Here is a 24,891-nt window from a genome sequence, read left to right on the forward strand (position 1 = left end):
CTCATGGGTTATAAGCCAAACTTAACGCTAGGAAATGTGATTGGCACCTGAAAGAGGAATATGTGGAGAAAAGAGCAAACTCTTCAGCCAGCAGTGTAAGACGCAGTGACTCAACTCTGTGTCCCAAAGGAGAGCCAAGGCTACAACCAGAAAAATGGTTTGCTTCAAGTGCAACAAAGAGGGACAAATCTCCAGATTTTTTGAAGCCGTGAATTCGGGAAAATCTCCTGCATTTAAGCAAGCAAGCCAAAATAAGGGGAGCAAAGAAAAAGTGTTGTCTTTTGCAAGAGAAGAATCTAACTGTAAACAGTTATGGCACAAAATCAAATAGACGGTTAACTGATTTGGGTGTTCTTTGCACGTGAGTTATGATAATAATTTCTTTGGAGGCATTAACAATATTAACCGATTTATGGATTGCAATATTCCCATAAAGGTATCTAGTGCAAGTTCAGGAAGCTTAAATTACAAGCTAAACAATCAATTGAGAGAGAATGTTGCATGTTGAACTGCAACATGCTTAGTGTGTCTACGCTGGACAGAAAAGGTTTCTGTGTGTAATTTGAAAATGGAAAATGCTGGGTAAACGAATGCATATTAGTTCCAACATGGTGTATAAACATAGATCTAAGGGAGGACTTGGAATGCCAAACTTACAATTCTGCTATGCGGCATTTCAAATTAAATCACAAATTTCACTGATAAGGGGTCAAATTGAACTATCCCCTTCCATGCCACTATTCCAAGCACTTTCCTTCTTAAAACTATCAGATTTGGAGATAAAGGGAATTGATAACCCTTTTCTAAAAAGAGCAGTTATGACCAAAAAAAAAAAAAAAAAAAAGGGAAAATGTTGGCCACTGTTGGCCAAAAATCAAAGGAAAATGAACCGTCTCCATTAATTCCCTTTCTAGACCATCCCACCTTTATACAAGAAGACAAATATTGGCAATATAAAGAATGGGAAAACGGGCATATATAGAATTCGAGACCTAATATACAAAGACAAAGCAAAAATGAAAGAAAGGCTAAAGGAAAAGCTAAAAGACCTACATTCTAATTGGCTTCAACTTCTCCAGTGCTGCTCATTTGCAACACATGTAGAAGAAAGAGGGGGAGGAATTCTTTTTTTTTATAAATGTTTATTAAGATTTTTTAAATACAAATGCAAAAATAATCAACAATATAGCATATATCATAACATATTTTCAAAACCTCTTTGGACTCCCTCACATCTCCCGCTCCCACTTGCATCGTCTTAAATTTTAACCAGCAAATTGTCATCTTGTTTATATTCTTAGGTCCCATTCTTTTAAATATAGTCTAATAGTTCTCCAAATGGTTTATATTTTCCTCAATCTACTTATCGTCTTAATTCCATCTAGTTTAGTGGTGGTCAATTATTTATGATCTAGCATCCTTCTTAACATTCAACCAAATTACAATATTTTTGTAAATAAGTCCTAAATTTCTTCCAGTCTTCTTCAACCCTCTCCTCTCCCAGGTCTCGGATTCTGCCGGTCATCTCAGCCAGTTCCATATAGTCTATCAGTTGCATCTGCCATTCTTCCAGTGTGGGTAAATCTTGAGTTTTCCAATGCTTGGCGATGAGTATCCTTGCTGCTGTTGTTGCATACAGGAAAAAAGTTCTATCCTTTTTTGTCACCATCTGGCCGACCATACCCAAGAGAAAGGCTTCCGGTTTCTTGGGAAAAGTATACTTAAATACCTTTTTCAACTCATTATATATCATTTCCCAGAAGGCTTTCACTCTAGGGCATGTCCACCAGAGGTGAAAAAATGTTCCTTCATTTCCTTTACATTTCCAGCATTTGTTATCAGACAAATGGTATATTTTGGCAAGTTTAACTGGGGTCATGTACCATCTATATATCATTTTCATTATATTTTCCTTCAAAGCATTACATGCAGTGAAGTTCAGCCCAGTGGTCCACAACCTTACCCAGTCCTCAAAGATAATATTGTGCCCAATGTCCTGTGCCCACTTTATCATAGCCGATTTAACCATTTCATCTTGTGTGTTCCATTTTAACAGCAAGTTATACATTCTTGAAAGTACCTTAGTCTTAGGTTCTAACAATTCTGTTTCCAATTTCGATTTCTCCACCTGGAACCCTAACTTTTTATCATTTTTAAAAACTTCCTTAATCTGAGCGTAGTGTAACCAGTCTCGCACTTTATCCTTCATTTTCTCCAAACTCTGCAATTTCCAATTGTCTCCGTCTTTTTCTAGAATTTCCCAATATTTCGGCCATTTGGCCTCCATATTGAGTCTTTTTCGGGCCTTAGCTTCCAGAGGCGATAGCCACCTCGGAGTTTTATTTTCCAATAAGTCTTTTGTCCAGACATTAAACACTGCTTTCCTGACAATATGGTTTTTGAAGGCCTTATTGATTTTAACCTTATCATACCATAAGTATGCATGCCAACCAAAAGCATTATTAAAACCTTCCAGATCCAATACGTCAGTGTCCTCGAGAAGTAGCCAATCTTTTAGCCAGCAGAAAGCTGCGGCCTCATAGTACAACTTTAAGTCCGGCAGGGCAAAGCCCCCTCTCTCTTTCGCATCGGTTAATATCTTAAACTTAATTCTGGGCTTTTTGCCCTGCCAGACAAACTTAGAGATATCTCTCTGCCACTTCCGGAAGCACTCCGTCTTGTCCACAATCTGTAGTGTTTGGAACAAAAACAACATTTTTGGCAATACGTTCATCTTAATGGCAGCAATTCGGCCTAACAAAGAAAGTTTCAATTTTATCCAACTATCTAAGTCTCTCTTAATTTCTGACCAACATTTTTCATAATTATCCTTGAATAGACTCAGATTTTTTGCTGTTATGTTTACCCCTAGGTGCTTTACTTTTTTAACCACATTTAATTCTGTCTCTCTCTGAAACCGTTCCGACTCTGCATCCGTCAAGTTTTTTCCTAATACCTTAGTTTTCTGTTTGTTTAATTTAAATCCCGCCACCCGACCAAAGTCTTGAATCAATTGTAATACTCTTTTCGTACTAGATTCTGGCTCCTGCAGGGTCAGAACTAGGTCATCTGCAAAAGCTTTGAGTTTATATTGTTTGGCTCCAACCTGAATTCCTTCCACCCACCGGTCCCCTCTGATCATATTCAGCAACACCTCCAGAACCGAAATAAATAACAATGGGGAAATAGGGCAGCCTTGTCGTGTTCCTTTTTCGATTTTAAACACTTCTGTAACCACATTGTTAACTATCAGTTTAGCCTTTTGTTCTGAATATATTGCATCAATCCCATTCTCAAACCCCCATCCCACTCCCATTACTTTTAGATTTCCCTTCATAAATTTCCAGGAGATGTTGTCAAAGGCCTTCTCCGCATCAATAAAAAATTAACACTGCTTTTGTGTTTATGTCTGTTTGCAAAAGTTCTAGAATGTCAATAATGTTCCTTGTATTGGCAAACAAATGTCTACCTGGGAGAAAGCCCGCCTGGTCCTTGTGAATTACTTCATTTAGAACTTTTTAAAATCTAGTTGCCAAAATGTCTGCAAATATCTTGTAATCCACATTTAAAAGAGAAATGGGACGATAGTTCTTAAGTTGCGTCTTTTCAGCTTCCGTTTTTGGTATCAATGTGATGAAGGCTTCCTTCCACGATTCTGGCGCCCTCTTCCCCTCCATAATTTCATTGCTGACCTCCATCAGTGGTTATATCAAATAGTCTTTTAATGTCTTATAGTACTTGGAGGTCAGCCCATCTGGCCCTGGAGATTTGCCCAATTTCAAGTTCTGAATGGCTTGTTCAATCTCTTGTCGTGTTATTTTGCAGTTCAGGATTGATCTATTTCCTTGTGACAATTTTGGTAGACCGTTTTTTTCCAAAAATTGTTTAATCCCAATCTCATCTTGCGGCCCTTGGGTATACAACTTTTTAAAGTATCTCTGGAAACACTTTCTAATATCCACCGGGTTCTGAATATTTCTTCCTTCAATCTCTAAATTTGTGACTGTGTTTAGCTTTTGTCTCTTCTTCAACTGCCAAGCTAGCAGTTTTCCACATTTATTCGCTGATTCAAAAGTTTTTTGTTTCATTAATTTAATCTTCCACTCTATTTCCTGGTTTATCAATTTAGAATATTGTGCTTGATGAAGTTTAATTTCTCTCAGAATCGGCTGTGACTTCGGATTTGATCTTAACTTCTTCTCTAATTCTTTAATTTTCTCCAAGATTTTGTCTTTCCTCTCATTTTGTGACCTTTTCTTTACAGCATTTTGTTGTATCAAGAACCCCCTCATCACGGCCTTACTTGCGTCCCAGATGATTCTTTTTTCCACCGTAGTGGTCATATTTATCTCAAAATAATCCTTTAAAACTTTTTGGGCCTTCTTAGAAATCTCCTGATCTCTAAACAGATTGTCATTCATCTTCCATCTAAAGGAGCCGGTTGGTAATAGTGTCATGTCCATCTTAATCGCATTGTGGTCAGAGCAGGTCTTTGGGCAGATTTCCACCTTTCTGGCCTTCGGTGCCAGACCTCTAGATATCCATATTTGGTCGATTCTTGTCCAAGTCAGTTGGGCTTCAGAGAAAAATGTTCCTTCTCTTCCCAAGGGGTTCTTTGTCCTCCAGATATCAATCAAATCCATATTGTCTGTCATTTCAAAAAAAGTCTTTGGTAGTCTGCCGTCTTTTGTAACACTTTGGCTTTGTGACTTATCCATGTTAGTTGATACGACCCCGTTCATATCTCCCATCATAATGATGTTGTTGTAATCCAGATAATCCAGCATGGTCTCGTGCAACTTCTTATAAAATTCCGATTTCCCCTCATTTGGTGCATAGATTCCTAATATCAAAAGCTTCTCTCCTTGATATTGTATCTCAATTGCCAAAATTCTTCCATGTTCGTCTTTGAATAAGAATTTGGGTGACAGGCTCTCTTTTGCATATATCACCACACCTCTCTTCTTTACTCTATCCGAAGATATAAATTCCTGGCCAAGTCTTTTATTTATTAACACTTTTCTGTGGAGCCTAGTCACATGTGTTTCTTGCAGGCAAATAATGTCCAATTGTTCTTTTTTTAATATGTGAAATATTTTCCTCCTTTTTTCCGGGATGTTGCAGCCGTTTATATTCCAGCTCAAAAGTTGCAGAGACATCCTGAAATAGTCTGGTTATTCTTCCCGGGGTGGTATCTTATTCGTTGGATCTTCAGGTTCCGAGGGTGCCGGTACCGCCGGTGCTCCAGGCCCAAAGGGTAGTTCAATTCCTTTTTGGAGGTCCTCTCCGTATGCAGTCAAGAATTTGTCTCTATCTTCCAATGTTCTAATTTTCACCTTCTTCCCTCTGAAAGTAAAGGATAATCCTTGGGAAAATTCCCACCTAAAGATAATTGAGTTGCCCCTAAGCAGTCTGACCAGTTCCAAATAGTCAGATCTAAGGTCCAACAGTTGTTTAGGAATATCTTTGTAAATTTCAATTCTTTTATCCAAAATGGCCAGTGACTTTCCGTAGTGTAGGCCCAAAATCTTATCCCTTTCCTCCTTTGATCTCAGTGTTATCAAACAGTCTCTGGGCTTCTCTTTCTTTGCTAGTCTTCCAAGCCTGAAAGCTGAGATGATCTTAAAGTCCTTTTCCTCTAGGTTCCAAAACTTGGAGAATTCTTTAGTCAAAAACTCAGCTAGATTGCCTTCTTCCACTTCTGGTATCGACCTTATCCTTAAGTTACTCTCCCGGTTCCGCAGTTCTATCATAGATAAATAAGTCTGATGTTCCCCTACTTGTTTGCAGAGTGGTCTTACCTCTTGTTCTAAATTTTCTAGTTTTTGGCTAGTGTCCTCAGCCAGTTTCCGATTTTCTACTGTGGCCTCCGTCAACTGCCCAATTGCCTGTGCGTTCTGGGATACTTGTCCAGTTAATCTATTTAAACATTCTGTATTTTGGTCAATTTTAGCTGTTTGTTCATCAGCTTTCTTGTCCAAAGATTCCACTTTCTTATCCAGGGATTCCAATTTTTCATAAATTTTCTCTAAAATAGAAGCAGTTGCTCCTGAGGCCATATCTTCCAATTGTAATTGCTCAGTTTCTCCCTCTCCTGCCCGTAGCAGAGAAGCAGCTTCTTCCTCTGAAGGCAAAGTAGGTACAGATGATCTACGTGTCTGCGAGACTGAGGTTAAAGTTGTTAAAGTTGCTTGTCTAGTTCTTCCCCTCCTTCTTGCGCCACTCATTCCAAAGTTATCTAAGAGTCAAGGTCAGGCTGAGTTGTTCCCATGAGAAAGCAACAGCCCAGAGAAAACAGTCAAACAGGAGGTCGGGAAAAAGAAAGTAAAATAATGTCTGCTGTAAATCCCAAATCCTCTAGGGGGAGCTTGAAATGTCTTAAGGGAAGAATTCAGTTCTGGTAATTTTACTAAAATCAAATTTAATGTCCAAGAACCTTCAATAGCAGGTTTTAAGCAGAGTTGGTATTAACAATCACATTGTTTCAGGCAGTGCATACTGGTATTTCAAATGATGTTTCAAAGTAACAAGTCCAAACCCCCTCAGATTATTGCAAGTTCCAATACACAGTATCCAGATCTGCAAACTGACAGCTCAAATTACTCAGGCAGATCCAGCGCCTGGGTTTCTCGTTCAAATTGTAGTTCCAATAGAAGAACGGTATCACCATACAAATGCAAGGCAGAGAATCCAATACTTTAAGTCCTTACTTTGTTTAGAAAAAAGTTCAGTGGGTGCTGAGATCAGTTAGAAAGAGGGGGAGGATTTCATTCCCTCACAATATTTGAATCAAAGTATATTGAAACCAAAGTATATTGGTTTCATTGATCTATAGTATACTTGTGGAACACAAATTGGGGAATGCAAAGAAATTAATGTCATTGAGTAGGATGGCATATGGAGGACCTCATCCTTAAGAACTATCTCATCTCACCTTCAAGAAGCTTCTCTGAAGGTCATTCTCAGGTGGCATTGTACTCTGGTTCATCTAGCCAAAAACAATAAACCCCTCTGGGCAATGTATATAGGACATAATATTGAATTGGCAGGATGGAAAAGGTTGTGGAATGTGGATTTGAAATTTACAACGTGTGGTGTGATAAAATAAAATTCAATGAAAATGATGTATAGATAGTATCTGACTCCCAGTAAATTAGCAAAAATGCAAAAGTCTGAATCCAATATCTGTTGGAAATGTAAAGAGAAGGGAGGTACCTTTTTCCAAATGTGGTGGTCATGTAAGGTGGCAAAAGCTTTTTGGGAAATGATTTATAAATGAGTTGGAAAAAAATGTTGAAGATCACTTTTGTTTAAAAAAACCCAGTAGCTTTGCTTTTAGGTATAATTGGTGGAGAGGTACCCAAAAAACAGGAAGAATATATATTTATGTACGCTACTATGGCTGCCCGAATGATTTATGCCCAGAGATGAAAAGAGGAAACAGTTACAACGAAGGAAGACTGGCAATTGAAATTGATGGAGTATGCAGAAATAGTGAAACTTACCGGAAGAATAAGAAACCAAGAAAAGAGACTTTTTAAAACAGAATGGGAAATTACTGACTGTTTGAAGATGTGTTGTAAACAAAGCATTAGCAGGATTGACATAAACATGTGCAGTAAGAAATAATTAAGAGGGAATACAAAGGGAATATTAGTAAAGAGGTTTGAACTGGATATGCAGTAACAAAAAGATGTACACTAAGTAACTGCAGAAAGGAGAGAGATGTGGTTTGATTATGTAAAGACCTAAGTTTATTCTGTTAAAATATTTATAAAATGAGAAAATGAAAAATAAATTTTTAAACAAAAACAATAAGCCCCTATCGCCGCATTTGATGAAGGTGTTGTGGGAACCCTGTAACATATTTTCATGCTTGGTGGGAAGAAGAAGAAGAAGAGGAGGAGGAGGAGATTTTTATAGCGCCCTATAGGTCTCAGGGCTGTCCATAGGATAAAAACACAATATAGAAACTCAAAATACATAATCGAAACAAAAACAACCTAATAACCCCCACTCTAACACATTCTAAAAGGGCATGGGATGTCAATCAGCCAAAGGAACGTTTTTGCCTGGTTACGGAGTTATGGACTTAAGAACAGGAAAGGTCAGCGCAAGACATATGGTTCATTTTGATGAGCCCAGCAGAGCTGATAAGAGAGGAGCAGTAATAGATTATTCTGAGCAGTCCAAGGAAGACACACAGGACCTCATATACTTTCGTGAATGATATATAACGGTTCCCTCATTGCGAGAAGTGAGGCTACAGGGAACCAGACAGAGGGCCTTCTCGGTAGTGGCGCCCGCCCTGTGGCTACAGGGAACCAGACAGAGGGCCTTCTCGGTAGTGGCGCCCGCCCTGTGGAACGCCCTCCCATCAGATGTCAAAGAGATAAAGAATTACCTGACATTCAGAAGACATCTTAAGGCAGCCCTGTTCAGGGAAGTTTTTAATATGTAATGCTGTACTGTTTTTAACACTGGGAGCCGCTCAGAGTGGCTGGGGAAACTCAGCCAGATGGGCGGGGTATAAATAATAAATTATTATTATTATTATTCATATCTGCCTTCTGCTACCACACCACCTAGCACAGATGAAGAACAGGAGGAAGAAGCAGAGGAGCAGATTCCAAGTAGCACTACCGCCAGAAGGGATGAGATGGAGACTGATGACGAGATGCCTAAATAGGGTGTTGAGGATGCAGATGTGGCTGCAGAGCCCAAAAGTCAGTCGCTAATTGAGACCCGACAAAGGTATCCAGGCTCCACGACTGTCCAACATTGCAAGGTTGGTATGTCCCCTGGAACCTTCCACCTGGCCACTGAAGCTTGCCTGTGGAAGGATGCTGCACAGGTGGAGTTTGATGCACCAGAACAAGACCTGGACCCTCACCAAGCTGCTGCTTGAGAAGAAGGCAATTGGAAGCAAGTGAGTATTCAAGGTGAGGCAGGGTGCAGAAGGGAAAATCGAGCACTACAAAGCAAGACTTGTAGCAAAAGGCTACTCGTAAATGTATGGAGAGGACTTGGATGATACTTTCGCACCTGTGGTGAGGTACACAGCCATTAAACTGCTTTTAAACATAAAGGTAAAGGAACGCCTGACCATCAGGTCCAGTTGCGGCCGACTCTGGTTGCGGCGCTCATCTCGCTTTATTGTCTGAGGGAGCCGGCATACAGCTTCCGGGTCATGTGGCCAGCAGGACTAAGCCGCTTCTGGCGAACCAGAGCAGCGCACGGAAACGGCGTTTACCTTCCCGCTGGAGTGGTACCTATTTATCTACTTGCACTTTGACATGCTTTTGAACTGCTAGGTTGGCAGGAGCAGGGAAAGAGCAACGGGAGCTCACCCCGTCGCGGGGATTCAAACCGCCGACCTTCTGATCGGCAAGTCCTAGGCTCTGTGGTTTAACCCACAGTGCTACCGGCGTCCCACTGCTTTTAAGCATACTAGCTTCTAAACAAATGGACGTGAGACGTATAAAGACTGCATTTTTGCATAGCAGAATCTCAAAGAACAGCCCAAAGGTTTTGTCATGCCAAAGGAAGTTCATCTAGTATGCAGGCTTCAGAAGGGCTTTATGGAATGAAACAAGGCTGCAAATGCATAGAATGAGAAGTGGCACAGCATGCTCAAACAGACAAGATATACTCGAGGTCACACAGACAAGTGTTTGTATTCGAAATGCAAAAATGGACAATTTTCTTATGTTTTGGCATTTGTGGACAACTTGATCATTACAACTAAAAATTTCCAAGACAATTTCCAAGCCATGAGGCACTTAGCCAAGGATGTGAAGGTGAAAAATCTTGGGAAAGTTTCCTATTACCTAGATGTCCAAATTGAAAGAAAGGACGATGGATCTTATCTTCTAAGCCAAAAGCAGGCGGTCATTGAATTGCTTGACAGCCTAAATCTGCAAGAAGCCAACCCAGTAACCATACCAAGGATTACTGACTTCCTAAAAAGTTGAAATGAATCTAAACTCTTACCTGACAACAACCAGTACAGGTCAACAATAGGGAAACTTTTATACCTGACCATGACAATGAGACCAGACATTGCAAATGCAGTGGGAATCCTGAATAGGAAAGTGAGTTCCCCCACCATGGATTGATTGGACTGTTGTGAAGAGAGTTGTCAGATACCTAAAAGGGAACCATGAATTGTAAACTTAAGCTGCCAGCAGGTCCATAAGTAGTAGGTTACATTTGGCAGGAGATGCTAAGGATTACAAGTCAACAGGTGGGTTCTTCTTTTTGTTTGGAAATGATCCATTTCTTCAGGCGGTTATAAGCAGAAATGTAGCTTTGTCTACCACAGAGTAAGATTATGTAGCTGCAACTGAAGCATGCAGAGAACTAGCCTGAATCAGCCAACTGACTATGGACTTTGGTTTGGGGCTGAAGAAGCCTATTTGATTGAAGACAGCCAGAGCTGTTTTAAGCTGTTTTAAGCTGTCGTAGAGCAAGAAATTCTACATGAGAACCAAGCACATTAGGGTTGAGTAGCACTGAGTGTGCAACACGATAAAATGGACTTGTTGAATTGGCCTATTGCCAAACCAAGGAGATGACAGTGAACATTCTTACCAACCCTTATCGAGCTACCGAAAGGCAGCTTTGAGAACTTTCGAGTCAAGACTCTGGGTGGTTTAACAGAATTGTGCATGCACTTGTTAAATTTTCCTGAGAAGGGGTTTGTTGATAAGAGTTTTTGCAATCAGACGAAACAATGCATAGCTGTGCTAGTCAGTAAAGGGACATGGAATTTCATGCTTGCTGCTGGGGCTTCAGTTTCTTCATAATGAATTGATGGTTCTCCCAATGCTGGCCTCAGTTTGTGCCCACCTACCCTTTGCACATGGGTAAACACTATTTAAAAACCAATGTTTCGCAGTGAAAGTGTGTTGTTGTGGGGGCATGAGAACTTTCCTGATTTCTCTTGCTGTCGGACAATGGAGTGTCTCCCTAGCAGTGCACAGTGCTGTTTTGCAGTGAGCTTATAAGGAGACTTGGTCTCTGTTTAATCCTTTGTCCCTCGGTGCTGGTTTTGCTACAAGAAGCCTTGAGGTGCCCTTCTGGAGAGAGAATCCTGCTGAAGGAGCAGGAGACAGTTGTAAGGAAGTGGGGGAGGAACTGCGAGTCTTGCTTTTAGTCTGTCTCCTTATGCATCTCTGTCTCTTCCATCCATTCCCCTAAAACCCTTTTCAAAGGATGTTTGGCAACTGGTGCATTGGGGTGATACAGATCCCTTTGGGGAAAGGAAAACAGCAACAAATGTGACTCATATCTTCACTGTTCTTGTGGGGTGAGCAGTGGTTCCTTTCTCTGCTCTCATTCGCTTGAAATAAATTCATTTTTTTCTCAAGGACAGAAAGCAAAAGCTGCCCCAAACAAGTTCTGTTTCCCTTTGTCTTGCCTCGTTGTGGCATAGCAGGCACTGAAATGGAGGCAAGAACCCTCCTGGACTCCACACCATTTCACTGCCCCGCCACCAAGGTAGTTACCGGGCTAGCTAATCCATATGAAGTGATCTTGAATAAGCTCACTGCATGGGAAAAATTAGGATTCCAGGCTAGTTGGGAACACAGAGAGCCAATACATGATGGTTGTTCCTGATTGATGATCACAGTACAAGTATATGATCATACACATGTTGCATTAAATTCATGTCCCCTTAATGTCCTGTTCTCTCCCCCAAACCTGCTTCTCTGTCATAACTCCTTCAGAAAACAGCAGCGGGTAACCCTTTCTGCATTTTCACCTACCTGTGAACCTCCTTTGCTCCTTCCTCTGAGCATGGTGGATCAACTGCTTTGCAGTGCTGGCCTTGCAGTTAGCATCAAATAAATGTTGAATTGATGTTTCTCAAGTCTAATGAGACACTGCCCCTGCTTAAGCCTGCCCGATTGCCCATTCCTCTGTCTCCTCCCTGAAGGCTCATTACTGGATCTGCCCACCCAGCTTCTCCACCCCACTCCCTTTCATGTTTCCTCCCTCCCTTGCTCATCCATCTCCTACAAAACCTACCATGTCCTTTTCCTTCTCCTCCTCCCCACCTCCTCCCCCATATTCTTTATCTGCAGCACATCCTGCGGCCACCATGGACCCTTGATTCTTTCCAATGGTTCCACTGAAGTTGGGAGATGTGTCGGCTGCAGGTTTTCATAGCCCTGGCACCAAGAAGACGTGATAAACTGTTTGCATCCTCTTCCCCACGACTGCACCATTGGGTGGGGCTACTCCTTAGTTTAAGAAATGTCACATCAATTAGAATCCCATGTTAAGCTGACACACAACTTTACAGGATTTTAAAATTGTATTCTTTCTTAGTTTTTTCAATGTGAGTCACTTCAGCTCAATTCAGATCTCAAGGGAGACCATGTTTTCCTCCAGTGTGAATTTCCCCACTGTGTCATTTCGCTGGTGCCGTAGCTGGTTGGGCAAGTGGGGTGGGCTAGCCGGGGTTTTTGCCCAGGAAGCCTCCAGAGGAGCACCATTGAGGCTCCCAGCCTGTGTGTGTACGCAAATGCACATGCAGGTGTGTGTGCATCTTTGACCCGCATGAAAATAAAACCTATTTTTGCCCCAGTTTAGCTCGCTGCCTGTCCCATCTCCTTGTGACTGCAATAAAGGAGATTCAACCAAACCACAGCTTCATGAGGAGCAATGGGTCAGTGTGTCTGGCTGTCAACTAGAAGATTGGTGGTTCAAGGCCCCCACCCCCACCCCTGGGACAGTTGTGGACAGGATTCCTGCATTGCAGGGGACTGGACTAGATGACCGTCAGGGTCCCTTCCAGCTCTACAGTTCTTTGAGATTTACACCTGAGCTCAGCTGTGGTTTGTCTAGCTCTAGTTAGTGAGTAAACCAGATCATGAGACCACAGTTTGATCTTGACTTCTCTCTAACCAGAGTTTAAACAAACTGAAGATCCCCAAGTTCAGACGGCATGGGGAACTAGAACTTGTTTAAAATGGTTATCAAGCGTTTCTCATCTCCTTGTAGCCGCACAAGAGAAGAGGTGTGAACATGTGAACTCGAGGCTCACTGCAGCTCGTTCACATAGGGGTAAACGGGCTTTCTGTTACACCTGAACCTAGTACTTACGTAGTTGTGTGGTGAATGAGACAGATAAGTCATGTAAATCAAATCAGTTGGATGGAGTTGTGTTGTCTCCATGGCAAAAGGGAATGAACTGTAAAAACAAAGGGGGCCTGACGTGATCATCAGAGGTTGACTTGTCTATTTAATTGCTTTCCAGACGCCCTGGATGATGAGCAAGCTCTACTCAGTAGTAATTTGTATCCCCCCCCTTCTTGTAGTTGGAAAAAGAGAGAGCCACAGTCGCCCCTGGAGAAAGCTCCTCGCTCCAGCCACCTCTAAAATACGAGCAGAAGACCAAGCCTCTGATTCCTGAGATGTGCTTCACCTCAAGTGGCGAAAACACAGAGCCCCTCCCTTCCAACTCCTACATCGGAGAGGATGGAAGCAGCCCCTTGATTTCCTGTGCCAAGTGCTGCCTGCAGGTCCATGCCAGTAAGTCTACGCTGCGATTCTCTGTTGTGGTTGTATTTTGGGCCCAGCCCTTCCTTTCTTTTTGGTGGCATCAGAACTTCTGTCGATCCTTCCCCCTCTGCCTTGCAGCATTGCGTTGGAGGAAAACACCCTCCACCTGTTGCTGCAGCACAGGTTGCCTGGTAAGAACAGCCACCTGAGAGCATCCCTGGGAGGGATGTAGTTTTCAAGGAGGTCTGTGCGTGCTTAGAACTAGAACTGCCTTTCTCTGGGTTTCATTGCCTCCTCCCTCAACCATCACAAAGCACAGAGGCATCGAAAGCTGCCTTAGATAGTCCACATAGCCCACTGTGGCTGCCAGAGAGGTCTGTATCTTGTAGAGACGGAGAGGTCTTGTTTCCTGAAATGCAAGGGGGTTCGACTAGAAGACTCTCAGGATCCCTTCCAGCTCTACAATTCTATGCTTGCACTTTCTACCTGATATTTCCAAATGGAGATGCCAGGAACCAACCCTGTGATCTTCTGTCTGCACATCAAGTGCTCTGCCACTTATGCTATGCTCCTTCTCCCATCCTGTAACTTAATGTCACTCTTTTGTCTTCAACCGATTGTCCTTCATCTTTCTGACCTCTGGTTAAATGTTCGTCAACCATGAGCATTTCTCCTGCTGCCGCCTTGTTTCTTCTCTGTGAAGTTGGCTCAATTATTTCTTGAAGCTATACCCTGCCACCTGTCTGCTCAGGCTGGCTGTCAGTGAACACAAGCAGCATTTCACAGACTCTGTTTCATGTTCTTTGGGAGCCTCATGACTACTGAGACTTGAATCTATTAGTATTGTTGTTGCTGCTGTTGTTATTATTATTAATACCCCGCCCATCTGGCTGGGATTCCCCAGTCACTCTGGGCAGCTTACACCACATAAAAAAATGTAAAGCATTAAACATTAAAAAATTGCCCTCAGATGTCTTCTAAAAGTCAGATAGTGATTTATTTCCTTGACATCTGATGGGAGGGTGTCCCACAGGGCAGGCGCCGCTGCTGAGAAGGCCCTCTGCCTGGTTCCCTGTAACCTCACATATTGCAGTGAGGGAACTGCCAGAAGGCCATCAGCACTGGATCTCAGTGTCTGGGCTGAATGATTGGGGTGGAGACGCTCCTTCAGGTATACTGGGCCAAGGCCATTTAGGGCTTTAAAGGTCAGCACCAACACTTTGAATTGTGCTCGGAAACATACTGGGAGCCAGTGTAGGTCTTCAGTGTAGGTCAGGTCTGGTGTTATATGGTCTCGGCGGCCGCTCCCAGTCACCAGTCTAGCTGCCGCATTCTGGATGAGTTGTAGTTTCCGGGTCACCTTCAAGGGTAGCCCCACATAGAGTTCATTGCAGTAGTTAAGCGGAAGATAACCAGAGCATGCACCACTCTGGCGAGACAGTCTGCGGGCAGGGAGGGTCTCAGCCTGCGTACCAGATGGAGCTGGTAAACAGCTGCCCTGGACACAGCTCCATGGACAGCTATCAGTTCAAAATGACTCCCAGGCTGCACACCTGGTCCTTCAGGGGCACAATTACCTCATTCAGAACCAGGGGTCCTGCCCACCCCCTGTCCCCCTAAAACAATACTTCTGTCTTGTCAGGATTCAACCTCAATAGCCACCAGCCATCCTCCAAAAACCTCCAGACAATCCATTAATGTACCTATTCTTTGAATCACAAGGTATAACACAGACTGTGACATCTTTGGGGATAGCTATCCATGTTTTGGCCAGTTTGTGTTTAAACACCAGGACGTAAACTTTTCAGTCCTGCAGGATTGTTTTGCATAAATTGGACATTTTGCCTTTTGGTCCACTTTTCTCTCTTGCTCTTTGTTTCCCACTCATGGACCTGGGACCTGCATGGAGGGCATGTGCCCCTGCCTCGGAGCTGTGGCCTAATAAAATTTGTTCCTCATTAAGATGTTATTCCTGAAGTTGCCATTGGTCTGCTTCCCCTTCCCTTCTGAGCTCTTTTTGGGCAAGTGGGAAGAGAATGGAGATGTGAGTTTTGGGACAACGGAATGCCTTTAAGGAGTGTCTTCAGACACTTAAGGGTTTTTAATTTTACGGAGAGTATTAAATGAGGAGGGAAGGGGTGGGTGTACCACATAGACACCTTACTCATGTATTCTTTTGTGAAAGTTATCAGAGTGGGGTTTGTGGAGTCTTTCCCAGGGTGTCCTCTGCCTACTGGGTATGGATTTCTTCCTCTCTGGCTTATCCTTCTATAACTCTTGTGAGGAACAGGCTCTGGTGCGCATAAGTATATGCAAACAGTCCTTCACAAGAAGCCTTGAGGGCATCTTCCAGCAGAGATGCCAAAGCAAAATATTTGAGCAATAGGTAGCAGCTGCAGTTCCCATTTGAAAGCAAACCCCCAAGAGAAAAAGAAGCCAGGCCCAAGCCTGTCTGCCTCACCCCAAGCAAGGGTTGGGAATGTCACCTGCCATAAACCAAAGGGCATTTTTTTTGTTTTGTTTCAGATGCTCAAGCCTCCCTTCTGATGTTTTCTGGTTTTCTGTTTATAGATTGGGCTCCTGGCAAGACAGTATCTATTAGAGGAGAGTCCATTATTTTATTGGGTCTCCCCCCCCCCCCGACACATCCATTATAGGCCGGCTTCCTTCAAAGCTTTCAGCCTGAGCAGAATGGTTAATTTGGAAGGCAGAGAAGGTCTAGGAAGGACAAGGGAAAGTTTCTGAAACGTCTCTTTTTTATTAAAGGTTTCTTAGTTTTCAAAAATATGTGCATTGTCTCTTTTTTCAAGTTGTGTTTTCTGTGATCAGTTTCCTTCGTTGTGAGACATTAGTGTTGCATGCAGCACTCGGGAAGGAAAGAGCGGGAGGGTGAAATGGTGAGTGGGGTGAGAATGCTTCTGTTTTTCTACTTAGTGTATGTGTGGGGTTTTGTGTCAGCATCACTTGTATGCGTTCTCTTACTATTTGCTTGTGGTGAGAGAGGTTGGGGATGGCCAAGGGTGTGGTTGGTTGCCTTTGGTTGGCTGTAGTGAGATTTGTTTACGTGTGTGAGTGTGGGGTGTATGTGTGGAGTTTTGGATCAGGTTAGCAAGGTTGATTCCTCCTGTGCTGCTCCCTCCCCATGAATCCACAGTATATACAGTCCCTGCATCTGTACACACCCCACCAGAGTCATAAGAGACGTATTCTATACCAGCCCATGGCTCTCCAGAAGAGACCGTATGGGAAGGAGATATGGCTGCCTTGCCGTAACTCAGAACAGGAGCACTTTGCACTGTGGCATTTTGTTGCAGGTTTCACCGGTTTTACTAGTTCCATAAGAGATATCTGAACTCAGTATATAAAATGCAGTTATTTGTCATACTTTGAAATGTTCAAGAATGGTCACCATCCATCTAATCTAGCCAGGCTCTTTTCCCCCCATACCTTTTAAGAAGCAGAGCTCGAAAACCACACTGTGGTTGTTGCAAACACTCCCCCCCCCCGCCCCGCACAATCAATACTTCCTTATTGTCTCTCTCCCTCTGTTTGCATTTTGTTTTTAGTTTGCATCTTTCAAAAAATGCATCTGCTCTTCCAAAAGACCTATTCTTCCATCCTCTCCCCAAATACAGAAGCATATTTTTCTGTGCTCTCTTGAAGCAAGAAATCGATGTTGAAATTTCACAGTCTCTTCACACAGCTCTTTTGGACTCCATAAATATTTTAATTAAAGACAACAGTTTCCATTTTGCTTTCCTGATCAGCTTTCTGAAGGTGTGACAACCGAGGTCTTTCTTTTTCACAAGGTCTAGATTAAATCTTCTGCCTGCCCTGCCCTGGGGGGTGTGTGTGTGTGTGTGTGTGAGAGAGAGAGAGAGAGAGAGAGAGAGAGAGAGAGAGAGAGAGAGACTGACTTCATGGAGACTATGGGCTTTACATTATTGACTTAACCACTGCCCCATCCTTTCCCTTATGGGGATTATATCTGCCTCTGTTAAGTAGCTGCCTTTTATGTAACTCAAAAGGCTTCAGCGTTACCTGAAGGTTTATTCTCTCCCCACCACCGAGACTGAGGCTGAAGGGCCACTGATCAGTGGCAGAGTTAGCTGCATGGACTCCCGGAGCTGTGGCCATGCCGTGCACCCAGGGTTGGGGGGGCAATGTGCCATGCATGGCGACGACGGAGCAAGCCCTCCCCCCGCGGTGTGCTTTTTTGGCACCCCCCTCAGAGATGACACCCAGGGCCGCCCCCCCCCCCCCACTTTCCTACACCCCTACAATGGATTCCCCACCCCTGATGTAAAGCGGGTGTTTTAACTCATTGTGTGCACAGGGTCGAAGGGCCTGCCTCCTCTTTTTTATATATTAAATATGAAATGCCCTTGTAAATTTCTTTTCTGTCCATCTGAAGTGCAGAGATGTGGCTGCTTCTCAGCTTCGGAACTCTCCTGTCCCGAAGGAGGACCAATGTCCTAGCTTTTGAGCTTCTTGCAAAAGCATTGTGAAATGTTTTTTTATTTGGGCTAGCGCTTAGAGGGGAAGATTTTGGATGGTAGGGAGGAGAGAAGGCGTAGTATTCATCTTTTGTCTGTTTTTATTAGGTGCGTTATTCGTATCTTGTTCTGAGCACCAGAAATGAGTGAGCTAGGCATGCGGATAATTCATTAGCTGAGCTTTGTGCACAAGATGGTTTTCCCTTCCTCTCTCTGAGCCTCTGGTTTTACTAAGATGGTTTCCTGCATTACTCCCATGGCATCAATTCTGCTCCTCGAAGAGCCAAAATGTGAAATATGTGCCTGGATTTTTAGTGTTGCTTTTCTATTTATTTCAACCTGATGCTTTTCTATTTGTCACAGGTTGCTATGGGATACATCCTGACATAGTGAATGAAGGCTGGACCTGTTCCCGGTGCTCAGCCAATGCATTGCTAGCGGTAAGTCAAGCCTTTTTGGAGGTGGCCAAAAGGACATTGGGGCAAGGCTATAATGTGCACGTCCCAATTTAGGGTTCAAGCTTAACTTCATAACCATGTGGGCTATAAACATACTGCTTGCTTGTTTTGCTTTAAAAGATTTCCCAGACGCTACATCAATAGACATGCCCCTAGTATGGAAATGTTTGGACTCTTCCTTGAAATGTCTTTTTTCTTCTTTAATTGCTAACCTTTTCCCCCCCAATATTGTGCCTGTAGGATTGCTGTCTTTGTAATCTCAGGGGAGGAGCCCTTCAAAGGACCACAGATGGAAGGTATATAGAATACAAAAAAAATAATATAAAATAAAATAATTTGCATGCCTCGCAATCCACCAGGATTTTATAAGTTTATAACAAGAAGATCCTCAAAATCCCATTGCTATGGCTACCTTTCTAGATGGACTTGGATTTGTTATTTCCATTTGCAAAGTCTCTTGGGTGGTTTAGGCTACCTTAATCTGTGTGAGGCGCCCCCCCCATGCCTTTTTAACTCTTCAGGGGGATTTGCAGCTAAGCTTTCTGTTTAATATTTCTGTTTTGCATTTTTATTTTTAAGTTAGTGGCGCTGTGGCTTAGCAGTGGCAGGGCCATTTTCTTCCTTCTCCGGGGACGATGGGGAGGGGTTAAGCAGGGGAAAGGGCCATTCTCCAGAACTAGGCTGGGGGAGCTGCGGCCCTCCGTATGTTCTTGAATGATAATTCTCGTTGTGAGGTGTGCCAGAATTGTTGCTTCTCTAATAAGTGCTCCTAGATCAGTGGCGTAGCGTGGGGGTGCAGGGGGGCCGGCCACACCGGGCGCAACATCTGGGGGGGGCGCACTCGCCGCCTCCGGAGTCGCCGAAGAGCCTCGGGCGCAGGCTGTAGCAGAGTCCCATGTCTCGCGGAACCGACGAGCTGTGCGCACGTCCAGGCTGAAGGCGTCCGGCAGGCAGCGGCTCTCAGCGCTCGCCGCGGTCCCCGCGCGTCAGGGGCGCGCCAGGCAGCCCCTCCGCACAGCCCCGCCGCCGCTGCTGCTGCTGCAGCTGCTGGGCCATGTTGCATTTTCCTCGCCTCTCTGCCCTCCTCCTCCTCCGGGCAAGCGGCGTCGTTTGGGCAGCAGCGCCAGCGGCAACTCGCCTCAGATCACCTGACACGGACTCCCCGCCGCCACCGTGGCTATCTTACCGTAAATACCCCAGCCCAGGCAGCAGCAAGAAGAAGCTGGCAGTGGCGGCAGGTTAGGGGTTAGGGGCGCAAATTACTTGCCTTGCCCCGGGTGCTGACAACCCACGTTACGCCGCTGCCCTAGATAACCAGAGAGTCGCTTTGTCCAGTTTCATTGCTGCCAGATAGCTCTCTGCCAGGGACCAGCAACTGCTAGCCCGTGGGTCACGTGCTCCATGGACCATGAAGAGAGTAGCTTTTCATTATTATTACTTGCATCTCCGTTGTTTTGCAGGTGGGTCCATGTAATCTGTGCAATCGCTGTCCCTGAAGCCCGCTTCCTCAATGTCATTGAGCGCCACCCTGTAGACATCACTGCCGTTTTGGAGCAAAGGTGGAAACTGGTAAGGACCCATCAAAATGGGTAGGAAAAAGGAGGGGCATAACTTGAAAAGTGACGCAGGGTGTTAGCCTGCTGAGAGCTTTGGCTTGGAGGTTAGGAGAGGCTCTGTTATGCTGTTGAGTTTCTCCCTCCCCCTACAAAGGGGGCTTTGGTTCATGCTGTGGAGGTAAAATGCATTCATTATTCAGGCCAGAGTGACGGCTCTGAATTGATACACAAGCGATAAATTGTGTGGAGCTAGCTCCTTTATGGATAACCTGACATTTCCAGCTCGCTGTCCTCTTCATTACCCACGCTTGTAACAGCAAATTAAAAATCCTTTTTTTACATGGGACTTGCTTGTACTGCTTAATGGGCCTCCCCAGAGAAATCTGTTAAGTCCTCTGCAGCTGCCATGAGGCTTTATGGCTTGTCCCATCCCTTTGTCTGCTCTGCATTTCCTTGCAGTTTTGAATAGCAGTTTCACAGAATACGTTTGGTCTGGAGTTTCTGCCTTTTTATTTTATTTTATTTTATTTTGCATGAGCCATGTCACTAGCCCTTGTTGCTTCAGGAACCGCATGCACTGGCCCATATGCAAGTTTTAGAATCCAGAGCCTTAAAATGCAAACACGCGGGTACACACATAAACATAAATCGGAAGAGTTTCCAGCTGCTCGCAATAATCCCTTCCTTCCTTGGGTGGTGGGATGAGCAGATCTGAAGGGCTGGGCAAATCATGGTATTGAGTCTTAACTACGGCACTCCACATAAGGAGCTGTGCTGAACTGCAGCAAACAGAAATGAAGAGGCGCAGTCCTCCACCTTGCTGCAAGAATCTGTTGAAAGAATCCTTAGCTCAGTAGTAGAGCACCTACTTTGTGTCTAGAAGGTCCCTTGTTCAGTCCTCCATTACAGGGCTCTTATCAGGGTCTGGGAATATCTCTGTCTGTCTTGGAGAACAGATGGGGTCTGATTAAGGCACATGAAGAAGGGCCTCTGACATGAGCCAACAGTGTGACGCGGCAGCTAAAAAAGCCAATGCAATTCTGGGCTGCATCAATAGGAGTATAGCATCTAGATCAAGGGAAGTAATAGTGCCACTGTATTCTGCTCTGGTCAGACCTCACCTGGAGGACTGTGTCCAGTTCTGGGCACCACAGTTCAAGAAGGACACGGACAAACTGGAACGTGTCCAGAGGAGGGCAACCAAAATGGTCCAAGGCCTGGAAACGATGCCATATGAGGAACGGCTAAGGGAGCTGGGCATGTTTAGCCTGGAGAAGAGGAGGTTAAGGGGTGATATGATAGCCATGTTCAAATATATAAAAGGATGTCACATAGAGGAGGGAGAAAGGTTGTTTTCTGCTGCTCCAGAGAAGCGGACACGGAGCAATGGCTCCAAACTACAAGAAAGAAGATTCCACCTAAACATTAGGAAGAACTTCCTGACAGTAAGAGCTGTTTGACAGTGGAATTTGCTGCCAAGGAGTGTGGTGGAGTCTCCTTCTTTGGAGGTCTTTAAGCAGAGGCTTGACAACCATATGTCAGGAGTGCTCTGATGGCGTTTCCTGCTTGGCAGGGGGTTGGACTCGATGGCCCTTGTGGTCTCTTCCATCTCTATGATTCTATGATGATTGCCGGGTCCAGGTTGGTTCATATGGGGAGAGGCAGCCCTGAAGGTATTGCAGTCCTGAGCCATTTAAAGTTTTATTGGTCAAAACCAGCACTTTGATTCGGCCTGGAAACTTATTGGCAGCCAGTGCAGTCAGGACAGGATTGACATGATACGCTCAAACCGTCTTGCCCCGGTGAGCAACTTGGCCAATGAATTCTGCAGCGGCTGAAGATTCCTTCAGAGGCAGCCCCATGTATAATGCATTGCAGTAATCTAGCCTAGTATTTGAGTTCTTGTTCAGATTATGCAGCTCCTCGTACCATAAAGAGAGAAATAGCTCCCCCCCCTTTTTTTTTTGCATTGAAATCTTGAGTGGGTTAAATAGACCGGGCTTGAATTAGTCTCAGTGGGAAAGCGAATCAGGCAAGACATCTTGCAGAAGATGAGCCCCCTGCCGCAGTTAACTAGCTTAAAAGCTGGAAACCAAATCCCCGGCTTGTTCTCCTTTGCACATTTCACCATGCAGTGACAGGAGGTCTTTTAAGGAAACACTCAGGCACAACTGTTTAGCTGCTTCAGGGAAAAAAGTTCTGTGAGGTGGGTCTTGCTTCGAAGCAGGAGCAGATGATGATATAAAGGTCAATGAGGCTTGGGATCTTATGTGGCAGAACAAAGAATTGGGGAGAGGGCAGGAAGAGCATATTGCGATAATAAAGGCTTCAGCAGACAGTTATCTTGAGTTTAGAAAAGACAGGTTTTCTGTCTTCCCTCCATGTGGTGTCACCTGGGACTAGGCCTATTGTTTCCAGAACAAAGGCTGAAAGCTAGAGAATTTGCCCGAGGTCTACCCAAAGACTCCATAGCTGAACAAGGAGATGAGGCCTGGTCCCCCTGCTCAAACTCTCAACACTGCAGGTTGGGCTTAGTTGTAACTGCTAAGGGCAAGGCAGGGCAGGGTAGGGTAGGGTATATCCATTCACCCTGTGCCATACCTTCAAATTTTTCATCTGATCCGTTATCTACATCCTCAAAGCAGCAATACGTGGAACATTGTAAGATAAGCATACCATGTTGTGGTTATTGCCAAAATGCCAATTTAGGAACCAAATGGACTTTATCTCCTTTATCTCCCATCCATTGGATTTTAATTTCTCTTGATATGTTCTGTTTGCATGATGTGTTGGTCTATGGAATTACACTTTGTGAGATATTATAGGTTGAATTGTCTTTGAAATAGAAGTTACATAGTCAAAACAGCCTGTTACATTGCGTGTGTTGTTACCAGGAGTGGAGAATTTGGCGTATGATTAGCAGCTGTTCTTCCCTCTCCTTCCATGGGGGATTTTAAGCAGAGGTTGGATGGCCATCTGTCACAGATGCTTTAGCTGAGTTTCATGCATTGCAGGGGATTGGACTAGATGGCACATGGGGTCCCTTCCAACTCTTCAGTTCTGTGATTCCAAAGGGCCACTTTGATAAGACACACACACACACACACATAGCCTGCTGCCAAGGTTCCATTGACCTCATCACTGTTCTTAGCTCTGGGGGGGCAGATTTGGCCCCAGAGTTTCTAGTTGCTGACCCCTTGACTAATATTTCATAGAATCATAGAATCATAGAGTTGGAAGAGACCACAAGGGCCATCGAGTCCAACCCCCTGCCAAGCAGGAAACACCATCAGAGCACTCCTGACATCTGGTTGTCAAGCCTCTGCTTCAAGACCTCCAAAGAAGGAGACTCCACCACACTCCTTGGCAGCAAATTCCACTGTCAAACAGCTTTTACTGTCAGGAAGTTCTTCCTAATGTTTAGGTGGAATCTTTTTTCTTGTAGTTTGGAACCATTGCTCCGTGTCCGCTTCTCTGGAGCAGCAGATTTTGATTTTGATTTTGATGCTGTGCAATAAATGCTATGGCACAGTGAAGGAAGACAGCTGTCTTCATCTTGCTATTTCTGTTTGATTCACAAATTTTGTTAGCTGGGCGGTGGAGGGGGTCCTTCCTTTAGGGGGGAGGGACCGGAGCTGTGGCCCCGCCACACATGTCAGGTATCAAGGCCAAGCTCTCCTTTGTCATAAGAGCAATGTGCCGCTTGGTTTATCAACAACACCATTTGTGTGGCTTCTGATTAATGGGGCTTTGCGGGGCCCGCATCTGTAAATTATTTACGGCATACAGATTCGGAATAATTAGCTGTCATCTTCTCTGTGGAATACATGAAATGTAGCTTCCATCATGAGGCAGACAGGCCATTTCTTACTCTTAGCGATGATGATGGTGGTGATGATACGATTTTTCAACGTGCCTTTACTTCCGGGATATGTTTGTAGGCGCATGGTTTCTCCTTTGCTCCCTTCATCTCATACCTTTAAAAGATTTCTGCTGCTTCTTCCCTGGTAACATTTTATCTTACGAGACTGATAATGGCTAAGGGAGATGCTCAGCTTCTTCCTCCTTGTCTGACTTGTCATAACGCATTTATGGCAGAGCGAGTCTCCTCCTCCCCCTGCTTTGCTGTGTTGTTAACTTAATTTGCTAGAAAATTGGTTTTGAGTTGCGTGGGTTGAGTGACCGGAGGCGATGATGAGAGGCAGAATGTGGATGACTGGGTGGTTCTAGATCAGTAAGTTTCAAACGGTGTTTCAGGAAACCCCAGAAGTTTTTCTCAATGAGAAGAAAAGCAGGCAAGCTCACTCCTGGAAAAGAGCTCCTGGAGTCAAGGCAAGTGACATGGTCCAAATAGTAGGGTTGTTGAGTTCAGCGGGCAGAGATCCAGAGGCGCACAGTGCGAGTTAGTAGACATTTTCCATAGTGGGAAGATAGCGGGGCTGCAGGAATGGAAGTGGAGGTATCTATTTTAGCAGCATGTCTCACTTGCAAGTTTCTCAGACTGAGGAACTGAGCTTGGAGCAGTAGCGAGGCTCCTACTGGCTCCTCTGGTCTGGATGCACCAAGAAAAGCTACAGTACAGCGTCTGGCCATTCTAGGGGTAACACATTGTTGTGGCACTCCCAAGAGCTGCCCTAGTCTTTCAGAGAACAAGGAGTCTGGGCCTAGCTAGCAGTTTGTTTCCCGTTCTCCATATTTCCCTACCCAGTGTGACGTAGGTGGCGCTGTGGTCTAAACCACCGAGCCTCTTGGGGTTGCTGATCGTAATGATTGGCAGTTCAAATCTGCACGATGGGGTGAGCTCCCGTTCGTCTGTCCCAGCTCCGGCCAACCTAGCAGCTTGAAAGCATAAATAACACTGCGAGTAGA

The 24,891-nt window shown here is 44.4% G+C and overlaps 1 protein-coding gene across 2 annotated transcripts in view; it reads left to right on the forward strand.

Moving 5' to 3' along the window:
- Nucleotides 1-24,891, forward strand: part of KDM4B (lysine demethylase 4B) — a 199,615-nt gene that overhangs the window by 163,643 nt on the left and 11,081 nt on the right. For both annotated transcript variants that reach the window (XM_079960477.1, XM_079960478.1), the window contains exons 14-17: nucleotides 13,329-13,542; nucleotides 18,372-18,448; nucleotides 18,707-18,762; nucleotides 19,927-20,035. In XM_079960477.1, the coding sequence (XP_079816603.1) occupies nucleotides 13,329-13,542; nucleotides 18,372-18,448; nucleotides 18,707-18,762; nucleotides 19,927-20,035 (456 nt within the window). The remainder of the gene's footprint in view (nucleotides 1-13,328; nucleotides 13,543-18,371; nucleotides 18,449-18,706; nucleotides 18,763-19,926; nucleotides 20,036-24,891) is intronic.

Source organism: Podarcis cretensis, assembly GCF_951804945.1.
Source record: "Podarcis cretensis genome assembly, chromosome: 18".
In the NCBI taxonomy this organism is placed as follows: Eukaryota; Metazoa; Chordata; class Lepidosauria; order Squamata; family Lacertidae; genus Podarcis; species Podarcis cretensis.